This window comes from Callospermophilus lateralis, chromosome 6 (assembly GCF_048772815.1).
Source record: "Callospermophilus lateralis isolate mCalLat2 chromosome 6, mCalLat2.hap1, whole genome shotgun sequence".
NCBI lineage: Eukaryota > Metazoa > Chordata > Mammalia > Rodentia > Sciuridae > Callospermophilus > Callospermophilus lateralis.
In genome coordinates, this window is record NC_135310.1 from 122,923,603 (window position 1) to 122,943,389 (window position 19,787).

At 53.5% G+C, this 19,787-nt stretch overlaps 2 protein-coding genes across 5 annotated transcripts; both read left to right on the forward strand.

The window, feature by feature from the left end:
* Nucleotides 1-468: 468 nt before the first annotated feature.
* Zbtb12 (zinc finger and BTB domain containing 12) lies at nucleotides 469-2,671 on the forward strand. The gene is made up of 2 exons (XM_076858913.1): nucleotides 469-679; nucleotides 1,169-2,671. Exon 2 carries the CDS (start codon nucleotides 1,189-1,191, stop codon nucleotides 2,566-2,568), a length of 1,380 nt encoding a protein of 459 aa, XP_076715028.1. The 5' UTR covers nucleotides 469-679; nucleotides 1,169-1,188; the 3' UTR covers nucleotides 2,569-2,671.
* A 2,022-nt stretch (nucleotides 2,672-4,693) lies between these two features.
* Ehmt2 (euchromatic histone lysine methyltransferase 2) lies at nucleotides 4,694-19,738 on the forward strand. Of its 4 annotated transcripts, XM_076858916.1 has the most exons (28): nucleotides 4,694-4,753; nucleotides 5,400-5,466; nucleotides 5,561-5,767; nucleotides 5,863-6,116; nucleotides 8,099-8,183; nucleotides 8,281-8,321; nucleotides 8,577-8,732; nucleotides 10,403-10,540; nucleotides 10,631-10,745; nucleotides 10,903-11,004; nucleotides 11,216-11,364; nucleotides 11,456-11,599; nucleotides 11,683-11,918; nucleotides 11,998-12,180; nucleotides 12,292-12,374; nucleotides 12,794-12,900; nucleotides 12,998-13,120; nucleotides 13,206-13,307; nucleotides 14,313-14,417; nucleotides 14,543-14,697; nucleotides 14,788-14,955; nucleotides 15,649-15,793; nucleotides 16,077-16,154; nucleotides 16,527-16,642; nucleotides 16,758-16,844; nucleotides 18,271-18,349; nucleotides 18,511-18,686; nucleotides 19,234-19,738. In XM_076858916.1, exons 1-28 carry the CDS (start codon nucleotides 4,712-4,714, stop codon nucleotides 19,412-19,414), a joined length of 3,624 nt encoding a protein of 1,207 aa, XP_076715031.1. In that variant the 5' UTR covers nucleotides 4,694-4,711; the 3' UTR covers nucleotides 19,415-19,738. The 4 variants fall into 4 exon arrangements, with proteins under 4 accessions (XP_076715031.1, XP_076715032.1, XP_076715029.1 ...); XM_076858917.1 differs by lacking the exon at nucleotides 10,903-11,004; XM_076858914.1 differs by lacking the exon at nucleotides 4,694-4,753 and having other exon boundaries at nucleotides 4,824-5,466.
* The last annotated feature ends 49 nt before the right edge of the window (nucleotides 19,739-19,787 follow it).

Consider the following 19,787-nt stretch of genomic DNA (forward strand, 5'->3'; position numbering starts at 1 on the left):
CTGAACCTCTGGGAGGAGTTGCCGATGTATCCGGGGCCTCACTCCGCACAGCTGGACGGGAGCGTACCACCCCTAGGGAGCAGGTGGCAGAGCCACCCAGGAAGAGCCGGGACACAAGCGCGCGCTCTGGGGGGGCGCGGAGCAGAAGGGGCGCGCGGGGGCGCGGAGCGAGCGCGGGCCGCCGGGAGCGGGGGGCGGGCCCGAACAAGCGGGCCTCTGCGCGGCACTTGGCACGCACGCGCAGATGGGCCGCGGGCCCCAGAGGCAGAGAGGAGGGGGAGCAAGAAAAGAGGGGGGTGTGGAACGTATTTCCGCTCTGGCGGACAAATAATCCTGGCCAAAGGGGAGGCACGGCTGTCCGGCCCTTTAACCGCGTGGGGGTGCCAGTGGAGAAAGGGGGGTCGGGAAGGGGGGGATCCTGCTCCTTTAATTCCCTCCCCTCTTCCTCCTCCCTGAGTCCTCGCCGACGCCGCCGAGCGCGGGGCCTGGAACACACGGCACGAGCTGCCCCCGCCCCTCCCCCCTTACGCCCACGCGGAGCCGGCCCCGCGCGCGCGCCCCGTTCACCCCCCGCGCCTGCGCGCTGCCCAGGCCCTGCCCGTGCGTGTGGGGGGCGCTGCCGGCCCCGGGGGGGTGGGGGAAATAGGGGGGGAAAAAACAGCGCGCGGAACTCGGCCAGGTGAGAGACGCGTGCACTCAGGGTCGTGGGCTGGTGGGGGGGCGTGCCACGGAGCTCTGAGCGTGGGAGGGGGGCGTGCACGATGCGTGCAGGCGGCGGGGAAGGACGTGTAAAGGGGGATCGAGGGAAGGAGGCAACGGATAAAGGGGGCGGGGTGAGAAGAGCGTGCAACCCTGGTCACCCTAGAGTTCAGAGCCCCAGGATTCTGTCCCCCTTTCTTCGTCCTTCCCCTGTGGGCGCGTGGGCTAGCCCCTGGGTCGCGGGCCGCCGGTCTGGGGGGTGTGGACCGCTGCCCCGCCCCCAGGAACCACGCCTCCCTCCTCTCCCAGGGCCAGCGCCTCCCGGGGGTTCGGGGAAACTGAGGAAAAGGCTTGAAGACTGGGAGATTGGATGCTGGGGGTGCCGAGCAAGAATGGGAGCGAGAGGCCTGGAACCCTGGCTTCGGAAAGCCAGAGACCTTTGTCTCTGACCGGTTTCCTTCCCAACCAGGGTTGCCCACTCCCGCCACAATGGCCTCTGGGGTGGAAGTCCTGCGCTTCCAGCTGCCGGGCCACGAGGCTGCTACGCTACGGAACATGAACCAGCTCCGCGCAGAGGAGCGGTTCTGCGACGTGACCATTGTGGCCGACAGCCTCAAGTTCCGTGGCCACAAGGTCATCCTGGCTGCCTGCTCGCCATTCCTACGAGACCAGTTCTTACTGAATCCCAGCTCTGAGCTGCAAGTCTCGTTGATGCACAGTGCACGCATTGTAGCCGATCTGCTCCTTTCCTGCTACACTGGTGCCCTCGAGTTCGCAGTCAGGGACATCGTCAACTACCTAACGGCTGCCTCCTACCTACAAATGGAGCACGTGGTGGAGAAATGCCGGAACGCCCTCAGCCAGTTTATTGAGCCCAAAATAGGCCTTAAAGAGGATGGGGTCAGTGAGGCTAGCCTCGTGAGCAGTGTCAGTGCCACCAAGTCCCTCCTCCCTCCAGCCAGGACCCCAAAGCCAGCCCCTAAGCCCCCACCCCCACCTCCTCTACCCCCTCCGCTCCTTCGGCCAGTGAAGCTGGAGTTCCCTCTTGATGAAGACCTGGAGCTGAAGGCCGAAGAGGAGGATGAGGACGACGATGAGGACGTGTCAGACATCTGCATCGTCAAGGTGGAGTCTGCCCTTGAGGTGGCGCACCGGCTAAAACCCCCTGGAGGCCTGGGAGGGGGTCTGGGTATTGGGAGCTCTGTAAGCGGCCACCTTGGGGAGTTGGCCCAGAGTAGCGTGGCCCCCAGCACTGTAGCCCCACCACAAGGTGTGGTGAAGGCCTGCTACAGCCTGTCGGAGGACGCAGAAGGGGAGGGCCTGCTGTTGATCCCAGGAGGCCGGGCCAGTGTGGGGGCCACCTCGGGCCTAGTGGAAGCGGCAGCGGTGGCCATGGCTGCCCGGGGGGCGGGGGGCAGCCTTGGGGCAGGGGGCAGCCGGGGTCCCTTGCCAGGGGGTTTCTCAGGTGGAAACCCCTTGAAGAACATCAAGTGCACCAAGTGCCCGGAAGTGTTCCAGGGCGTGGAGAAGCTGGTCTTCCACATGCGTGCGCAGCACTTCATCTTCATGTGCCCGCGCTGCGGCAAGCAGTTCAACCACAGCAGCAACCTCAACCGCCACATGAACGTGCACCGTGGCGTCAAGTCGCACTCGTGCGGCATCTGCGGCAAGTGCTTCACACAGAAGTCTACACTGCACGACCACCTCAATCTGCACTCGGGAGCGCGGCCCTATCGTTGCTCCTACTGCGATGTGCGCTTTGCCCACAAGCCTGCCATTAGGCGGCACCTCAAGGAACAGCACGGCAAGACCACTGCGGAGAACGTGCTGGAGGCCAGCGTGGCTGAGATCAACGTCCTCATCCGCTAACTAGCGGAGCCAGCGTGGAGGCCAGGAGGCTGGGGTCCCTGGGCTGGGTGGGAAGAGGGTTTTACGCCCAGGAGAATTGGGGGGTGAGGAATCTGGGGCAGACACATCCTAGGGAGGGAGGGAAGGGGAGGAGATTCCTTGGAAAGAAGACCCTGCCAGTCAGCAGAAGAAAAGGATGGAGCTGGGGACAGGGTTCTTTGACAAGACCAAGGGAATATAGGGTCCCAAAGAAAGATTTCTTCTTGTAGAGGTGCATGGATATGTGGAGGGAGGGGAAGGGTTCTATACAATAAGGAAAAGCAAAGACTGGAAAATGTTTTTTCCTGGCTTAGGCTGCCCAGGAGAAGGTTCCAACATTCGTTGAGGTAGGGGTGGGTGGGTGGGAATTGGGAGGGTATTTGGCAGGAGGCAATTTACTTGCTCCTGTTTAGAATAGATCTTGGGAGAGGGAGTGGTAAGGGGAAAGGGTTACTGAATCCAGAAAAGGAACAGGGGAGACAGTTCTTGCATGCTGGGGAAATGGGACTGTGGGTACAAGGCTCACCAAAACTGAAGAACAAAGTAAGGTGCCAGGTAAAAAACTAAGGTGAGCATCCTGGGTAGATATTGGGAAGTGGGGGTACAATAGCAAGAACAATGAATAGAGGAGGGGTGGGGGGCAGGGCACATAGGAAAAGGACACAAGGAGGGCTGTTAGCAGGGAGGGAGAGGAGTAGAGACTTATACAGTATTTTTTAAGAAAAAACGTATTTTTTAGGATTTCTTCTGGAGTTTGGGGTTTTAGTTTTTCTGCTTTGTTTTCCACGAAATAAATTTTTTTTTCTTTATACTCTGGCAACTGCGTGTATATAACTGTCCACCCTAGATAGCCTCTCTCTTTGATGTTGTGTGCTCAGTAACCAAAAGTCACAAATTCACACAGGTCCCATGCCCAAAGGATCCCAGTTTTACATAGGACATAGAATGTGACAAATGAGCACCTCTGGCCAGGAAGATAACACTCCTCCAGTTCTGCAACCTCAACTTATAGCCAGATACCTCATAGCACAAGTGACTGTCATCTGTAGTGATACACAAGTTGTTCCCCGACCTGCTGGATTTGGTATCAGTACCAAGAATGGGCTGCAGGTGGCTATACCCACTGAAATTGCAAATACACATCTGTGTTTTGGCATTTTTGTCTGGGGGAAATGGTTCATGTCTTGGGGAAAACTAAAAACCCACTAAACTTGCATAGGGTGTGGGGGAAACTACATTTCCCAGAAAGCTCTGGGAAGTTCTTAACCAGAGAACTACAGTTCCCAGAAGGCCTGGAATTGGCCTCAGATACCCCATACCTTAACTACCTGCCTGTGTCAAATACTGTTTGAAACCATACATTTATTTCCAAACTTTGACTAAGATGTAATACCTTCCGGGATGGCACTCTAAATCAGAGTTGTGTATCTTGGTGTGTGCCATTCATACATAAACTGTCAGTTAAGCTATGACCCACGGAGTGCCTCTATTCTTTAGGAAAAATGATTACTTACAGTAGTCACTCTCTCGGGCCGCCGGGTTTACCTGGATCTCTAGCGCATATGGTGGCGGAACACGCCTGGCATAAGCAGAAGAGACATTTAGCCCCAGGTTTTCAAAAGGGAACGCCGCTCCAAGGGGCATGAAGCAGCCTGCTAGAGCCAGCCAATAGTATAGGTGTCCTCCGCATATCCCTAACGCTCCCTTCTTGCTCGATAGACAGGCGAGGACCAAATGAGGCCGAGCCTTCTATCTGATCGCCCAGAAACTAGAAAATACAGAAAAGCAATCAGTCAGGAGAAGCACAAGAGAATCAGAAAGCCAGCTTCCGAAAGCCAGGAGGGACAGACACTCTGCTTTTAAAACCAAGTGAGGATAGAGAAGCCACACCTGGATCCAGACTTGCCTCACCCTTAGTTCTCTGTAGAGCTGAGGCTGGGAAAGACAGGAATTCAGACCCGCAGTCCCCAGTTTAGGACAGCCACTGCCATCTCCGAGGCCGCTCTCAGGGGAAAATGGCTAGAATGCTCGTAGCGGCTCCTTTAAGCCTCCTCCTCGCCCCCCCTCCCTCGCCCACGTGACCCGGGGCGGCCGCGCGCCGGCTCGGCCCCCCGCGCAAGCGGCGATGGCGGCGGCGGCGGGAGCTGCAGCGGCGGCGGCCGCCGAGGTGCGGAAGGGGAGGGGGAGAGGCGGGTGCATGCCCGCGCGCGCGCCCGGGGGAAGCGCGCGCCCGTGCAATGCTCCGGGGGTGCAACGGGGCCGGGGGGCCCGGGCCGGACTTGCAGCAATCCAGGGGGCCAACACCGGGGGCGGATGAGGGGACCAGGGGGTGGGAGGTGGGGGGAGTGGGCACGGAGGCGCGCGTGCAGCCGCCGGCTGCCCCTGAGTGGGCGGCGGGCGCCGGGGCTCCGGGAGCACGCGCGAGGGGCACGAGGGGCCGTCCGCCGGGCTGGGGGGCAGCGGGCGCTGGAGGGGTTGGTGCCCGGGGTCCCCGCGGCCTGGGGGACAAAGGGGGAGCGGCGCGTGCAGCCGGGAGGAGGGGGCGGGGCCGGGGCGCTGAGGCCCCGCCCCCTCCCCCTCCTCTCCTCTCGGCCCCAGAGATGCGGGGTCTACCGAGAGGGCGGGGGCTGATGCGGGCCCGGGGGAGGGGTCGTGCGGCCCCTCCGGGCAGCCGAGGCCGAGGAAGAGGGGGCCCCCATAGAGGAAGAGGTAGGCCCCGGAGCCTACTCTCTCTTCCCAGGGCCCAGGCGTCCTGGGCCCCCCAACTCCCTACCGGGCTGACCAGCCCCCCTGTCCCTTGTCTCCCCTCCCAGGGGGAGGCCCCCGTTGAGATGGGGGCACTGCTGCTGGAGAAGGAGCCCAGAGGAGCCACCGAAAGAGGTGAGTGGGGTGGAAAAGGGCCCAGTTAGACCTTCACTTTACTGACAGAGGATCCCCAGAGTCCTCAGCCCTGAACTTTTTCTCTTCCCTACAGTTCATGGCTCTTTGGGGGACACCTCTCATAGTGAGGACACCCTGCCCAAGGCCAACACCGACTCCCTGGAACCTGCTGGCCCCTCATCTCCGGCCTCTGTCACTGTTACTGTTGGTGATGAGGGGGCTGACACCCCTGTAGGAGCTACACCACTCATTGGGGATGAACCCGAGAACCTGGAGGGAGATGGGGGCCGAATTCTGCTGGGTGAGAGGAAGGAGAGTCAGGGAGTGAGGGTGGGGTTCTATGACTCTGCTGCCTTCTTATCTTGCCTCTGCCTATCTCCCTGTCTCTTTTTCTAGGCCATGCCACAAAGTCATTCCCCTCATCCCCCAGCAAGGGAGGTGCTTGTCCCAGTCGGGCCAAAATGTCAATGACAGGGGCAGGGAAATCGCCCCCATCAGTCCAGAGCTTGGCTATGAGGCTACTGAGTATGCCAGGGGCCCAGGGAACTGCAGCAGCAGGGCCTGAACCCCCTCCAGCCACCACCAGCCCAGAGGGACAGCCCAAGGTACACCGAGCCAGGAAAACCATGTCCAAACCAGGAAATGGACAGGTAAAGATGAGGGGATGGAGTGGAAGTGGGAGGAAATGAGGTTATCCATGGTAAAGGTGTGTTTTGGTTTTTTGTTGTTGTTGTTGTTAATATAGTTTAGCTTCAGGCCCCTTCGGGTTTTCACAGATTTACCAAAGGGCTGCTATGTGTTAAATATTAGGCTGGGCTAGGCTTAATCTGACTGATTCTCTCTTCCTGGAGTTTATATTCTTGGGGGAAGGGTGGTAAGAATAGAAAAGAGACATGTTGAAGATTTACTTATATAGTTTATATCCTAATTACTTTTTATGATAATGACTATGTAAAGGAACTTCCATCCTCTCTATTTTTCTACTTGAAAGCAAGTCCTGAAGGAGATTTTTCACCCCTTCTTGGAACTGCCTGTTCTATACCTCCCCACACACAAACACATACACATACATACATACATACATACACATGCTCTGTTTATTTATAAAGTCTGTACTGGGAATCTATCCTGAGAAGGAGATGAGGGCCACAGAAATGTCAGAAGAGGAAAGTGAAGAGGGTCCCCAAATCCTAGAAGGTTTACAACAAGGTGGGCTTTTTGGATTGGGGGCATTATTTTTTGGGGGGGTGGTCTTGTTTGTTTTTGTGTTTCTCAAGATTAAACCCAGTGACATTCTAGCTCTGAGCTATATGCCTATCCATTTTTTAAATTTTGAGACAGAGGCTTGCTAAATTGCCCAGGCTGGTCTCAAACTTGTGATCCTCCTGCTTCCGCCTCTTGAGTAGTTGTGATTATGGGTGTGTGCCCCATGCCTGGCTATGACAAGGTTAAGGACTCCGGGAATTCCAAAAATAACATAAAAATTGTCTTATAATCCATTTTTAAGTGGACAGTTTAATGGTGTTAATATTCATAATGTGTAACCATCAATCTTCACAACCCTTTTTACCCTGTAAAACTTAAACTACATGTCCATTAAACAATAACTCCCCATTCCCTCCTCCCCCAGCCCTTGGCAACCACCATTCTAAGAGTGTCATTACTCTTAATTACCTTATACCCGTGCACTTATTCTTTTTGTGACTGGCTCGTTTCATTTAGCATAATGTTTTCAAGATTCCTCCATGTTGTCATATGTGTCAGAATTTCCTTCCTTTTTAAGACTGAATAATATTCCATTGTTCATACATATTATCCCTCGATATCCCAAGGGGGATTTATTCCAAGCCCCCTTATTGATGCAAAAGTCCCTGAATGCTTAGGTCCTTTACATAAAACAATTTAGTATTTGCTTCTAAGGTACACATATCATCCTTTAAGTCAGCTCTGGGTTATTTTTAGTACAACTTAAGTGCTTCATAAATAGTTATTACATTATAATGTAATGACAAAAAAAACTGCATGTTCAGTATAGGCAAAATTTTTTTCAAATATCTTTGGCTTCAGTTTGTGGAACTTGTAGATACAGAAGGCTGACTTTGTGAACCACATTTTACTTTGTCCATTTATCACTCGGTGGACACCTGAGGCCAGGCCTGGTGGTGCATGCCTATAATCCCATTGGCTTAGGAGGCTGAGGCCAGGAGGAGCGCAAGTTCAAAGCCAGCTTCAGCAAAAGCGAGGCGCTAAACAGCACAGTGAGACCCTATTTCTAAATAAAAAATACAAAAAAAGGTCTAGGGATGTAGCTAAGTGTTTGAGTGCCCTTGAGTTTAATCCCTGGCACCCCCCCCCCAAAAAAAAAATGGACACCTGTGTTGCTTTCACATCTTAGTTGTTATGGATACTGCTGCTGTGACTGTAGGTGGGCAGAGACCTTTTAACCTCCTGGGTTTGTGTTTTCACACACCTCCTCTTGGAAAACTGCAGTTCTTGTTTTTGCCACTTACTGGTTTCTGGAGCTTAATTTTGGAGGAGTGGTTCACCATGCCCCACTGAACTTGAGCTCCAAGCTAACTCAGGCAAAACTGCAGGTTCACTCCAATCCTAAGCCGGTTTCCCCTTGCCCCAGCCCCCAGTCCCCGAGAAACGGCCTCCTGAAGTACAACATTTTCGTATGAGTGATGATGTGCATTCTCTGGGGAAGGTGACTTCAGGTTAGTGCCCTTCCTGACCCCCCCCCCCACCTCTGTGATTTGATGTGGCCCATCCCTGGGGTGTACAGTACAGGTTTTACTCCTTTTCTCATTACAGATGTGGCCAAAAGAAGGAAGCTGAACTCTGGAAATGGCCTGGTGAGCTAGAGGGAGGGAGCAGGGTCTCTCCATATGGGGGGCTGTTCCAAAGGATCCTAGAAATTGGGGCTATAGCCTGTCCTCAAGAGAAATGGGGGTGGAGGGTTGGAATGTAGCTCAGTGGTAGAGCACTTGCCTAGCATGCACAAGGCCCTGGGTTCAACCCCAGCACTGCAAAGAAAAAAAGGAGGGAAAAGAGAAATGGGGGATTGATGGAAGATGCCTGTAGCCTTAAGTTTTTTGATCTTTTTCTAGTCAGAGGAATTGGGTTCTGCCCGGGGTTCAGGAGAAGTGACCCTGGAGAAGGGGAACCCCAGGTCCCTGGAGGAGTGGGAGACAGTGGTAGGCGACGACTTCAGTCTCTACTATGACTCCTACTCTGTGGATGAGCGCGTAGACTCTGACAGCAAGGTGAGCCAGAGCAGCCTGCCCTCTGCAGCCAGGGAGTTCCCTGGTCCGGGGCTCGCTCTCCAGTCTTTTCCTGTTCCCCCTTTTCTTTCTTTTTATCTTCTCAACACCTGCTAATCCATGACCCCATGCTATCTCCCTGTTTCCAGTGTGTTCCTCCAACCCATTTTATCCCTTGCTCTCTCCACCAAGATGCCCCCCCCATCCTGTACTTCAGCTTTAACATCCCATTTTGTGGTTTGTTGGTGGTTTACTTATTCTCTTGCTCTTTATTCAGTTTTATCTCACATGTTTATGTGTGGTTTTGCTTTTTATTTAACATTTTATCATGGAAACTTTCAAGTATATACAAAGTGGAGAATAGGGAACCCCCATCATCAGCTCCAGTGGCTATCAACACACAGCTGCTCATCTATACCTCTCCCAATACACACACTGGCTGGATTGTTTCAAAGTAAGTCTCAGGCATCATATTGTTTCATGTAGAAATGTTTCCACATGTATCTCTAAGTATAGAGTCTCTTTTTATTTTTTTAACATTACAAAATTACTATTTTCACACCCCAAAAAACTTAGCCTTAATATCTTAACACCATTAGACATCCTGTCAGTGTTTGCGTTTATTTGATTGTTTCAAAGTGGGCTTTTGGCAAGATCCAAATGTAGACCACATGTTGATTTGATTGACATTTGTCTTAGGTTTCTTTTGATACAGATTACCTCATCTGTTATTTATTTACTATTATTTACGTTGGTACTGGGGATTGAACCCAGGGGCCCTTTACCATTCAGCTATATCCCCAGCCCTTTTTATTTTATTTTTTTTATTTTGAGACAGGGCCTCACTAAGTTGCTGAGGCTGGCCTCAATCTTGGAATCCTCCTGAGTAGCTAGGATTATAGACATGTTCCACCACATCTGGCTGTGTTCCTCATTTTTTCACCATTTATTTGTTGAAACCAGATCAGTTGTCCAGCAGAATTCCTCACACTTGGAGTGGCCTATTATTTTGTGTGAACCGATTAAGCTGATAGTTCTAGAAGCATGATTGTACTTTTTTTTTTTTTGGTAAGAAGACTTTTGATAGTATACCCAAGTTCTTCCTGTTTCCTCACATTAGTGACATTATCATTGACCAGTGGCGGGTTCAGGTGATGTCAACCTGACTCCTTCATTATAGAGCACCCCATTAACTTTTTTAATTTTTTTATTTGTTTTAATTAGTTATACATTGATTAACTTTTCATCTAGTGTTTTCAGCAGCCATTAGCAATTGTACCAATTTTCAGCAGCCATTAACAGTTGTACCAGTTGTACCAATTTACCAATTTCATAAAAGCAGTATCACATGGTATTTGTTTCCTGAAATTCCCTTTTTGTATTTCCTATTATGTTGCCAGAATTCACACTACATTTTTATTTGCAACTATGGCACCTTTTTCCCTTCTGTATAGTATTCCATGTTCCCATCTTTATCCAGCCCTTTCCCTTCTCTTCTGCCTACATTTGCCTTTTCCAAGGAGCCATCTTGAATAATGGCGGTGATAGTGGTGTTTTTCTTTACCCTACCTTATCATCTTTAGTCCTGGGGTTCTACCTCTGCCCAGTTCTCCCCAGGGGAGGGCTAGGACCTGGAGGTCAATGTTTCCCCAGCCCCACTTTTCTCTTCTCAGTCTGAAGTTGAAGCTCTGGCTGAACAACTGAGTGAAGAGGAGGAGGAAGAGGAGGAAGAAGAGGAAGAAGAAGAGGAGGAGGAGGAAGAAGAGGAGGAAGAGGAAGAAGATGAGGAATCAGGCAATCAGTCAGACAGGGTAAGAATAGATGTGGAATGGAGGCCTGTGGGGCCAGAGGAGCAGGGTGTGAGGTTGGGGCCAGATCCCCTAACCCTTCCTCCTTCACAGAGTGGCTCCAGTGGCCGGCGCAAGGCCAAAAAGAAATGGCGGAAGGACAGCCCGTGGGTGAAGCCATCTCGGAAACGGCGGAAGCGGGAGCCAGCACGGGCCAAGGAGCCACGAGGTGAGGGGGCTCCTCTGCTTTGGATCCCCTCCTCCAGCCCCCCTCCCGTCCCCAGAGAGCACGCACGTACACACACGCTCACGCATGTATACCTGCATGTACCCGCACGTCCAGGCACTGTGAGCTCGCACTCTCACTCTCTCTGTCTCTGTGTCAGGAGTGAATGGTGTGGGCTCCTCAGGCCCCAGTGAGTACATGGAGGTCCCTCTGGGGTCCCTGGAGCTGCCCAGCGAGGGGACTCTGTCCCCCAACCACGCTGGTAATTGCCAATTGCCCGGACAAGGAGCCACTAGGGGGCGCCCACAGGGCTGGAGGGACGGGGAGGAGGGGGGTCCCCTGCCAGCGCTGGGGTATCCATGGCAGACTTTGGGGTTCTGGAGCAAGGAGGGAGAGGTAGGGTGGGTAAGAGAGAACCTTCAAAGTGGGTGAGGGACAGGGCCTCCCTCAGCTTCCTTTTTCCTCTGTCCAAGGGGTGTCCAATGACACATCTTCACTGGAGACTGAGCGAGGCTTTGAGGAGCTGCCCCTCTGCAGCTGTCGCATGGAGGCACCTAAGATTGACCGAATCAGTGAGCGAGCAGGGCACAAGTGCATGGCCACCGAGAGTGTAGATGGAGAGGTGGGCCCATGGGCTGGTGGGAGAGGTCCTTGGAGAGCCAGCAACAAACCCCAGACTCACCTTTTGTTCTCACCCATCTTCACTACCCCAGTTGTCTGGCTGCAATGCTGCCATCCTCAAGCGGGAGACCATGAGGCCATCTAGTCGTGTGGCACTAATGGTGCTCTGTGAGACCCACCGTGCCCGCATGGTCAAACACCACTGCTGCCCAGGCTGCGGCTACTTCTGTACGGCGGTGAGTGACCGGTGGTGCAGACAGGCAGCCTGCCCCATGGGAGAGGGCTCTGGGAGCCTGACTGTGTCCTCTGCCTGCCCCAGGGTACCTTCCTAGAATGCCACCCAGATTTCCGTGTGGCCCACCGCTTCCACAAGGCCTGTGTGTCCCAGCTCAATGGGATGGTCTTCTGTCCCCACTGTGGGGAAGACGCTTCTGAGGCCCAGGAGGTGACTATCCCCCGGGGTGATGGGGGAACCCCACCAGCTGGTACTGCAGCCCCTGCACCCCCACCCCTGGCCCAAGATGCCCCAGGAAGAGCTGATACTTCCCAGCCCAGGTACTGGCCTCCCTCTTCCCTCTGCCTGTTCCCTACCCCATCCCTCCTGCCCCTTAGACATTAAAATCTCTTCTCACAGTGCCCGGATGCGAGGGCATGGGGAGCCCCGACGCCCACCCTGTGATCCCCTGGCTGACACCATCGACAGCTCAGGGCCTTCCCTGACCCTGCCCAGTGGGGGGTGTCTCTCGGCAGTGGGACTGCCACCAGGGCCAGGTCGTGAGGCCCTGGAGAAGGCTCTGGTCATCCAGGAATCAGAGAGGTGAGTGAGTGTTAACTTTGAGGACAGCCAGGGCTGGGACCAGAGGAGCAGGTACTGCAGCTGATGTTGAATTCTAAGCAACCCACCTTGTCCTCCTCCTCCTTCTGGCAGGCGGAAGAAGCTCCGATTCCACCCCCGGCAATTGTACCTGTCAGTGAAGCAGGGGGAGTTGCAGAAGGTGATCCTGATGCTATGTGAGTATGCCACTTACTCACTGAACACCGCCTTTATATCAGGCCCTGGGCTCAGGGCCAGGAGGACAGCCACAAAGCTCAGTCCTTACCCTGAAGGACTTAGCATGGTTAGGGAAGGACCATAACCCAGGAAAGTGGGGACATGGGTGCTAAGTTCTCTTTTGCGTGTTTATACGTGTTAACTCAAACCTTCCCAGTATCAAGGCACAGAAGCAAAGTACCTTACCCACTGTGCAGCAATACCAAGGGGCAGGGCCAGCCTGAGGGAACTCCGGCTCTCTGCTGAGTGCCCTGATAGAGGCAAACACAGGATGCCCAGCAGGGGGCCTTAAGGAGCCTTCCTACAGGAGGTACCATCGCCCCCTAGCTTGCTTACCACTTGTCCCTCCCTCTTCTGGTATGGCGGGCTCTTCATGCAGTGGACAACCTGGACCCCAACTTCCAGAGTGACCAGCAGAGCAAGCGCACGCCCTTGCACGCAGCCGCCCAGAAGGGCTCCGTGGAGATCTGCCATGTGCTGCTGCAGGTCAGCAGAGCCCAGCCCTCTGCCTCATTGACCAGGTCTTGGACCCCTTCCCCTGCCCAGCCTTGCCTGGTGCCAGCCCTCCTGCCCCTCCTTGCAGGCTGGAGCTAACATTAATGCAGTGGACAAGCAGCAGCGGACACCGCTGATGGAGGCCGTGGTGAACAACCACCTGGAGGTGGCACGCTACATGGTGCAGCGTGGTGGCTGTGTCTACAGCAAGGTGCAGCAGCAGGGAGTGGCCTCTAGGAGCCAGGGTTGGGCTCAGAGTGCCAGCCAGAGGACTTATCTGCCCATGTCTCCCTCAGGAGGAAGATGGTTCCACCTGCCTCCACCATGCCGCCAAAATTGGAAACTTGGAGATGGTCAGCCTGCTGCTCAGCACAGGACAGGTGGACGTCAACGCCCAGGTCAGCAGCCTGGGCTGCACACCCTGCCCAGCCCCTCTGGGTTCATCTCTAAATGTTCAAGCTTTGTCCAGGAAAAGCCCTTTGAAGTAGGCTCCTACGTTCTCTGATGTGGCCCATAGCCTTTGAGAGCTCTTTAGCCTCTCAGCACATTTCCTGCCCAGACTCAATTTCTCTAAAAACTCTTTTGTTTTTTACATGGGAAATAATTTGTAGTAATTACAATCTGTGTTCCTAGGGGTGTTTATTGCTGCTGAATTGTCACAACTTCTAAGACTTTGGAATGGGCAGATCTAGGAAAGAGTTTGGATGGGTTTTTTTGGGGCGGGGGCGGGCTGTATCATGGATTGAATCCAGGACACACTTAACCATCAGGCCACATCCCCTTCCCTTTTTGTATTTTATTTAGGAATAGGGTCTCACTGAGTTGCTTAAAGGCTAAGTTAAATTGCGGAAGCTTGCTTTGAATTCACAGTCTTCCTGCCTCAGCCTCCCAAACCACTGGGGATTACAGGCATGCACCTCCATGGCCAGCTTGAAATTGCATGTTTTTGTTTGTTTGTTTTCAAGGGGTACTGGGGATTGAGCTCAAGGGTACTCAACCACGGAGCCACATACCCAGCACTATTTTGTATTTTATTTAGAGACAAGGCCTGAGTTGCTTAGCATTTCGCCATTGCTAAGGCTGGCTTTGAACTCTAAATCCTGCCTCAGCCCCCCCCCCCCCCCCCCAGCTGCTGGGATCATAGGCATGCACCACCACACCCAGCTAATAGTGTGTTTTAGAGGAAGAAAAATCACTTAATTCTCTGCAGCCTTAGGCAACAGGCACTGTTAATTCCATTTTATAGACAAGGAGGCCCACACATGATAAGAGACTTGTCCATGTTCTCCAAGCTTGTGGGTAGAGCTGGGATTCAGAGACTGGCCTCTTAGTTTGTGTTCTTGACCATATGTACTCTGGTGAGCAGGGCCAGTGGCCCGCTTCTTACTCCCTCTCACCCACAGGATAGTGGCGGGTGGACACCTATCATCTGGGCCGCAGAACACAAGCACATTGATGTGATCCGAATGCTGCTGACACGAGGAGCTGATGTCACTCTCACTGACAATGTGAGTAAGGATTTGGTCAGGGTTGGGAGAAGGTGAGAGCAGGTACAACCTCAGGCCCCTGAGCAAATTGGAGGCTGCATTCAGGGATTCAGCCGCCCATACCACATCTTTTCTTTCACCCATAGGAGGAAAACATCTGCCTGCACTGGGCTTCCTTCACTGGTAGTGCTGCCATCGCTGAGGTTCTCCTGAATGCCCGTTGTGACCTCCATGCTGTCAACTACCATGGGGACACGCCCCTGCACATTGCAGCTCGGGAGAGCTATCACGACTGCGTGCTGTGAGAACCTGCCCACCCCAGGCCCCTGACACTCCCGCCCCTCCTCCAACAGCTTGGGACGCCATGCACAGGCTCCCTTTCCCTCCCTAGGTTGTTTCTGTCACGTGGAGCCAACCCTGAGCTGAGGAACAAGGAGGGGGACACAGCATGGGACCTGACCCCTGAGCGCTCTGACGTGTGGTTTGCACTCCAGCTCAACCGCAAGCTCCGACTTGGAGTGGGAAACCGGGCTATTCGCACTGAGAAGATCATCTGTCGGTGAGCTTAAGTCCCTCTGCACCCTGAACAACCAGTGTGCCCTCTCCCAGGCCCCATTACACCCTTATAACATCCCCCAAATCCTCCCCATCCCCCATCGAGCCTTATATTCACTCTAGTTGGTCTCCCGTTAGGGTTGACAAATACAGCAATTAGAAAGAGAAAACACCTGGTTGGATTAGAATTTCAGATGGGAGCTGGGCAGCTCCTATAATCCAGGTAGCATACTTTTTTTTTTTTTTTTTTTTTTAGCATAAGAATGTCCCATGCAGCTGGGCATGGTGGCGCACATTTGTAATCTCAGTGGCTCAGGAGGCTGAGGCAAGAGGATCACAAGTTCTAAACTAGCCTCAGCTCAGCAGTTTAGCAAGGCCGTAAGCATCTCAGCAAGATCCTGTCTCTAAATAAAATATTAAAAGGGTCTGGGGATATGGCTCAGTGGTTACATGCCCCTGGGTTCATTCCCTGATATATAAAAAAAAAGAATGTGCTATGAAATATTTGGGACTAAATTATACTAAAGTGTTATTCCTGTTAATCTGAAATTCTAGTTTAACTGAGTATCTTGGATTGTATCTGGCATTTTTACTCCCAGAACCTCCCCTTCCCATGCATAAGGAACCTCTCTACCCGTCTTGCAATTATGGGAGCTTTTCACCCCTGGTCCTTATTCTGTCTCTCCCACTTCTGCAGGGATGTAGCACGGGGTTACGAGAATGTGCCCATTCCCTGTGTCAATGGTGTGGATGGGGAGCCCTGCCCCGAGGATTATAAATACATCTCAGAGAACTGTGAGACATCCACCATGAACATTGACCGCAATATAACCCATCTACAGGTAAGTGGGAGCCCTGGGTCCACCACAGAGCCACCAGAGCCACCAAGTACAGTTGGGCAAGTAGGGTGCTTTTCTAGGTTACATGAAGGTATCATAAATAGGAGTTCATGGTGGCCTTGGGGATACCCCTATTAGTAATATCTTAATTTCCTCTCAACCTGAGACCCAACCATTGTCCTAAAACTGGGGTCCCAGAGAAAGAACAGTGCTGGGGTGCAGACAGCACTGGGAGCTGGGCCATTGCCGATCCAGGGTTAAATTGACCCTCTGCCTCCCACCCCAGCACTGCACGTGTGTGGATGACTGCTCCAGTTCTAACTGCCTGTGCGGCCAGCTCAGCATCCGCTGCTGGTATGACAAGGTACATACCCCTCACCTGGACCCAGACGCTCTGCCATTGTTCCAGAGGAGCTGGCTGATAGCACCAATTCCCTGGGATCTAGTTCCTCACCTACCCTGTCGGGGAAGTGACAGAGAGGGCAGGGCAAGGCTGAGGATTCCTGGGACACTTCCAGGGCAGAGCTGGGCCTCTGCCTAGGTATATGCAAATCAAGGGTGATGCCTGTGTTTCCTGGTCTCTGACCTCAGCAATGCTGCAGCCTCCTCGACACCTCCCTGCCTCTGGGTTGAGATCAGCAGTGGGTTTTTCTATGTAGTGTTTGTTGGGGGTCTTGGGCAGCTAAGATGGGTCCCACACAAAAACCACTGTTCTCGCCTCGGGTCTACTCCCCAGGATGGGCGGTTGCTCCAGGAATTTAACAAGATCGAGCCCCCCCTGATCTTTGAGTGTAACCAAGCCTGCTCCTGCTGGAGAAACTGCAAGAACCGAGTGGTGCAGAGCGGCATCAAGTAATACCCCTGCAGCCCCCATCACCCGGTCTCACCTACCACTCACTGCCCCATCTCCTCTCCTGGGGCTTTTCCAGGTCCTTGCACCTAGTATCTCCCTCTCTCCCACCCCTAGGGTACGACTGCAGCTCTACCGAACAGCCAAGATGGGCTGGGGTGTTCGCGCCCTGCAGACCATCCCCCAGGGAACCTTTATCTGCGAGTGAGTCAGCTGGGGGTACCTTGGCACCTGTGGGGCACAGTCATTTCTGACTCCAAGCCTCCCTCTGCCCTCCTCCCTGATGGATCACATCTCTTCTGCCCACTTCAGCTAGCCATCTTTGGCCTCCACCCCACAGCTAAGGACAGAGCCTACCTCCACTCTGCCCACACTGCAGGGCCATCCATCCCTACTGTCCTGTTTTCCCTTACCTCCACCTCAGTGTATTTCCAGACCTCACACATCTTCTCCCTGCCCTGCCTCTGTATGTCCTTGGGCAAGTTGCTTAATCTCTCTGAGCTTTAATTTTCTTGTCTGTAAAATGGAAGTGATAACAGCAGCCTGCCACCTACTTAAGGGCCTGTTTATCTCCATGACTTCTTTCTCTGCCTTCTACCGGCTGGCTCCCTATACCCTGGCCCTCAAACTTATTCCTTTGGCCTGGTAGGGGGAACCCTTGTTTGCCTATTCAAGGGACCATTGAGTTTCTCTCCATTATGTCTTCTCTCAAATTCTCAAACAAGTAGCCCCTTCCCCTTCCTCCTGGACCATCCTCCCCCACCATCTGCTCACTGCCTGTCCCTGCCAAAATCTGCTCTTGCCCTCACCTTCTGCTGCAGCCGAAGCCGCCTCACAGTCATTCTGCTGCACTCCTACCCCCAATGTGTGTCCCAGTCCTTGTTCTGGCATTTGCCCATTCCTATTAGACTACCTGATCCCGTGATGCTGCCCTCACCTCTGCCCAGCCCATCCAAAATTGCTGTCTACCAGTTCCTCCTGCTGTCCAAATGTGGGCATTCTCACCCTCAAGCCACTCCCAAAGTTCCTCATTGCTTCTTCTCTTCCTGCAGCCCAGTCCCTCTTCTGTCACACAGCCCTGCATCGCCCACTACCTGCCCTGTGGTTCTAGGACACAAACCTCCCAGTGTCTAAACCCAGACAAACTTCCCCATCGGAGCCTGCTGTCCCTGGGTGCTAATGCCCTTAGCCACAGAGGCCCAGCTCTGTCTCCACACTCTCTAGGCTCTAGCCCTTTTCTCTCACCTCCACCACTGTTTCTCCAGGTCTTCTGGGGCCCACAGGCTTCTGGGATTTCCCTCCTACCTGCCTATTGTTCCAGCTCTCCAGTGGGGACCCCAACTGGCAGAATTGTATCTTGGGTTGTGCCCTCACATGCCTATCTATATCCCCCTTCCTCTTCTTAACACCCACCCCAGAGCCAGGGACTGCCCACTACTCGTCCCAGGCGATGTGTGCTCCTCTGTGTACCTGCTGTGCCTTGGGTCACCCACCACAGCCCCAGCGGTGTTGATCTGTGAGGTCCAAAGATAGTAATGGGGCATCTGAGGAATGAAAGAAGAGGATTCTGTGGGGTTGTAAGGAGAGACCGCCCTGCTCACCTTTAGAACCACTGTTTCCTGTGCAACAGGTATGTTGGGGAACTGATCTCTGACGCTGAGGCTGATGTGAGAGAGGATGATTCTTACCTCTTCGATTTAGACAACAAGGTAGGCAGGCAGCTTCTAAAAGCCCTGCTCCTAGTGGCTAGGTTTCTGGAGCCCCCTAGGAAAGGGAAACCTGGGGAGGAAGGACTGAATGGTCAATGCAGAGGGGATGACCAGGCAGGCAAGGTGGGGATGGATATGAAGAGTGGTGTCCTTCCCCTCAGGATGGAGAGGTATACTGCATTGATGCCCGTTACTATGGCAACATCAGCCGCTTTATCAACCACCTATGTGACCCCAACATCATCCCTGTCCGGGTCTTCATGCTGCACCAAGACCTGCGATTCCCACGCATCGCCTTCTTCAGTTCCCGAGACATCCGGACCGGGGAAGAGCTAGGGTGAGGCATCTCTGGGCTCTGCCAGGAATGTTGGGGATCAGGCAGGGATTGAAGGGAGCTTCTTAGACTTTATCATACATAGTGTCCACTAGAGAGCTTGCTTGTGGTTTTTATTTGTTTGGTACCAGAGATTGAACCCTGAGCTTAACCTCTGAGCCACATCCCCAGCCCTTATTTTTTATTTTTGAGATGGGGTCTCACTAAGTTGCTTAGGGCCTTGCTGAATTGCTTTGAACTTTCAATCCTCCTGCTTCAGTCTCCTGAGCTGCTGGGATTATAGGTGTGCTCCACTGTGCCTGGCACTTGGGGGCTTGTTAAAACTGTCCTGAGCATCAGCAAGATTCTGATTCACTAGATTTGGGAGGGGCCCCAGGAGCCTACTTTTCTAACCAGTTTCAAGGCAGTGCTGAAGCTGCAAGTCCATAGAACTTAAAAAGATTTAGAATGTATCTGGCAAAATGGGGCTGGGGACCTGAGTCCTTCATGGGAAGTAGTATCCTCAGAGTCTTTAGAGTAAGGCTCTAAAGCATCTGTACTCCTCTGACAGGTTTGATTACGGTGACCGCTTCTGGGACATCAAAAGCAAATATTTCACCTGCCAGTGTGGCTCTGAGAAGTGTAAGCACTCAGCCGAGGCCATCGCCCTGGAGCAGAGCCGCCTGGCCCGCCTGGATCCCCACCCTGAGCTGCTGCCCGAGCTTGGCTCCCTGCCCCCTGTCAACTCCTGAAAATGGACCACACCCTTGTCTCTCCCCTGCCCCAATGGCCATCAGCTCAGCAGCTGCTTCTGCCACCTGCTGCTCACAGCCCAAACCTGGGGACTGCCACCTTTCCTGCCCACTACCCTTCACACATTCCTCAACCAGAGACTCCAGCCAGGCCCTGGAGGTCTGATGGCCCCTCTCCCAGAGCTGGTTCCTCCCTGGGAGCATGACTTCAGGGCTGGCCACCCCCATCTCCCATCCTCAGCTGAAGTTTGATGAATTGAAATCTGGCCTCTATGCCAACTGGGTTTTTTGTTGTTCTCAATAAACTTTGGGTTTGGTAATAAACTGGGTGATTGTTGTAAGGATCTGAAGCACTCAGCCAGAAGGATGGTGG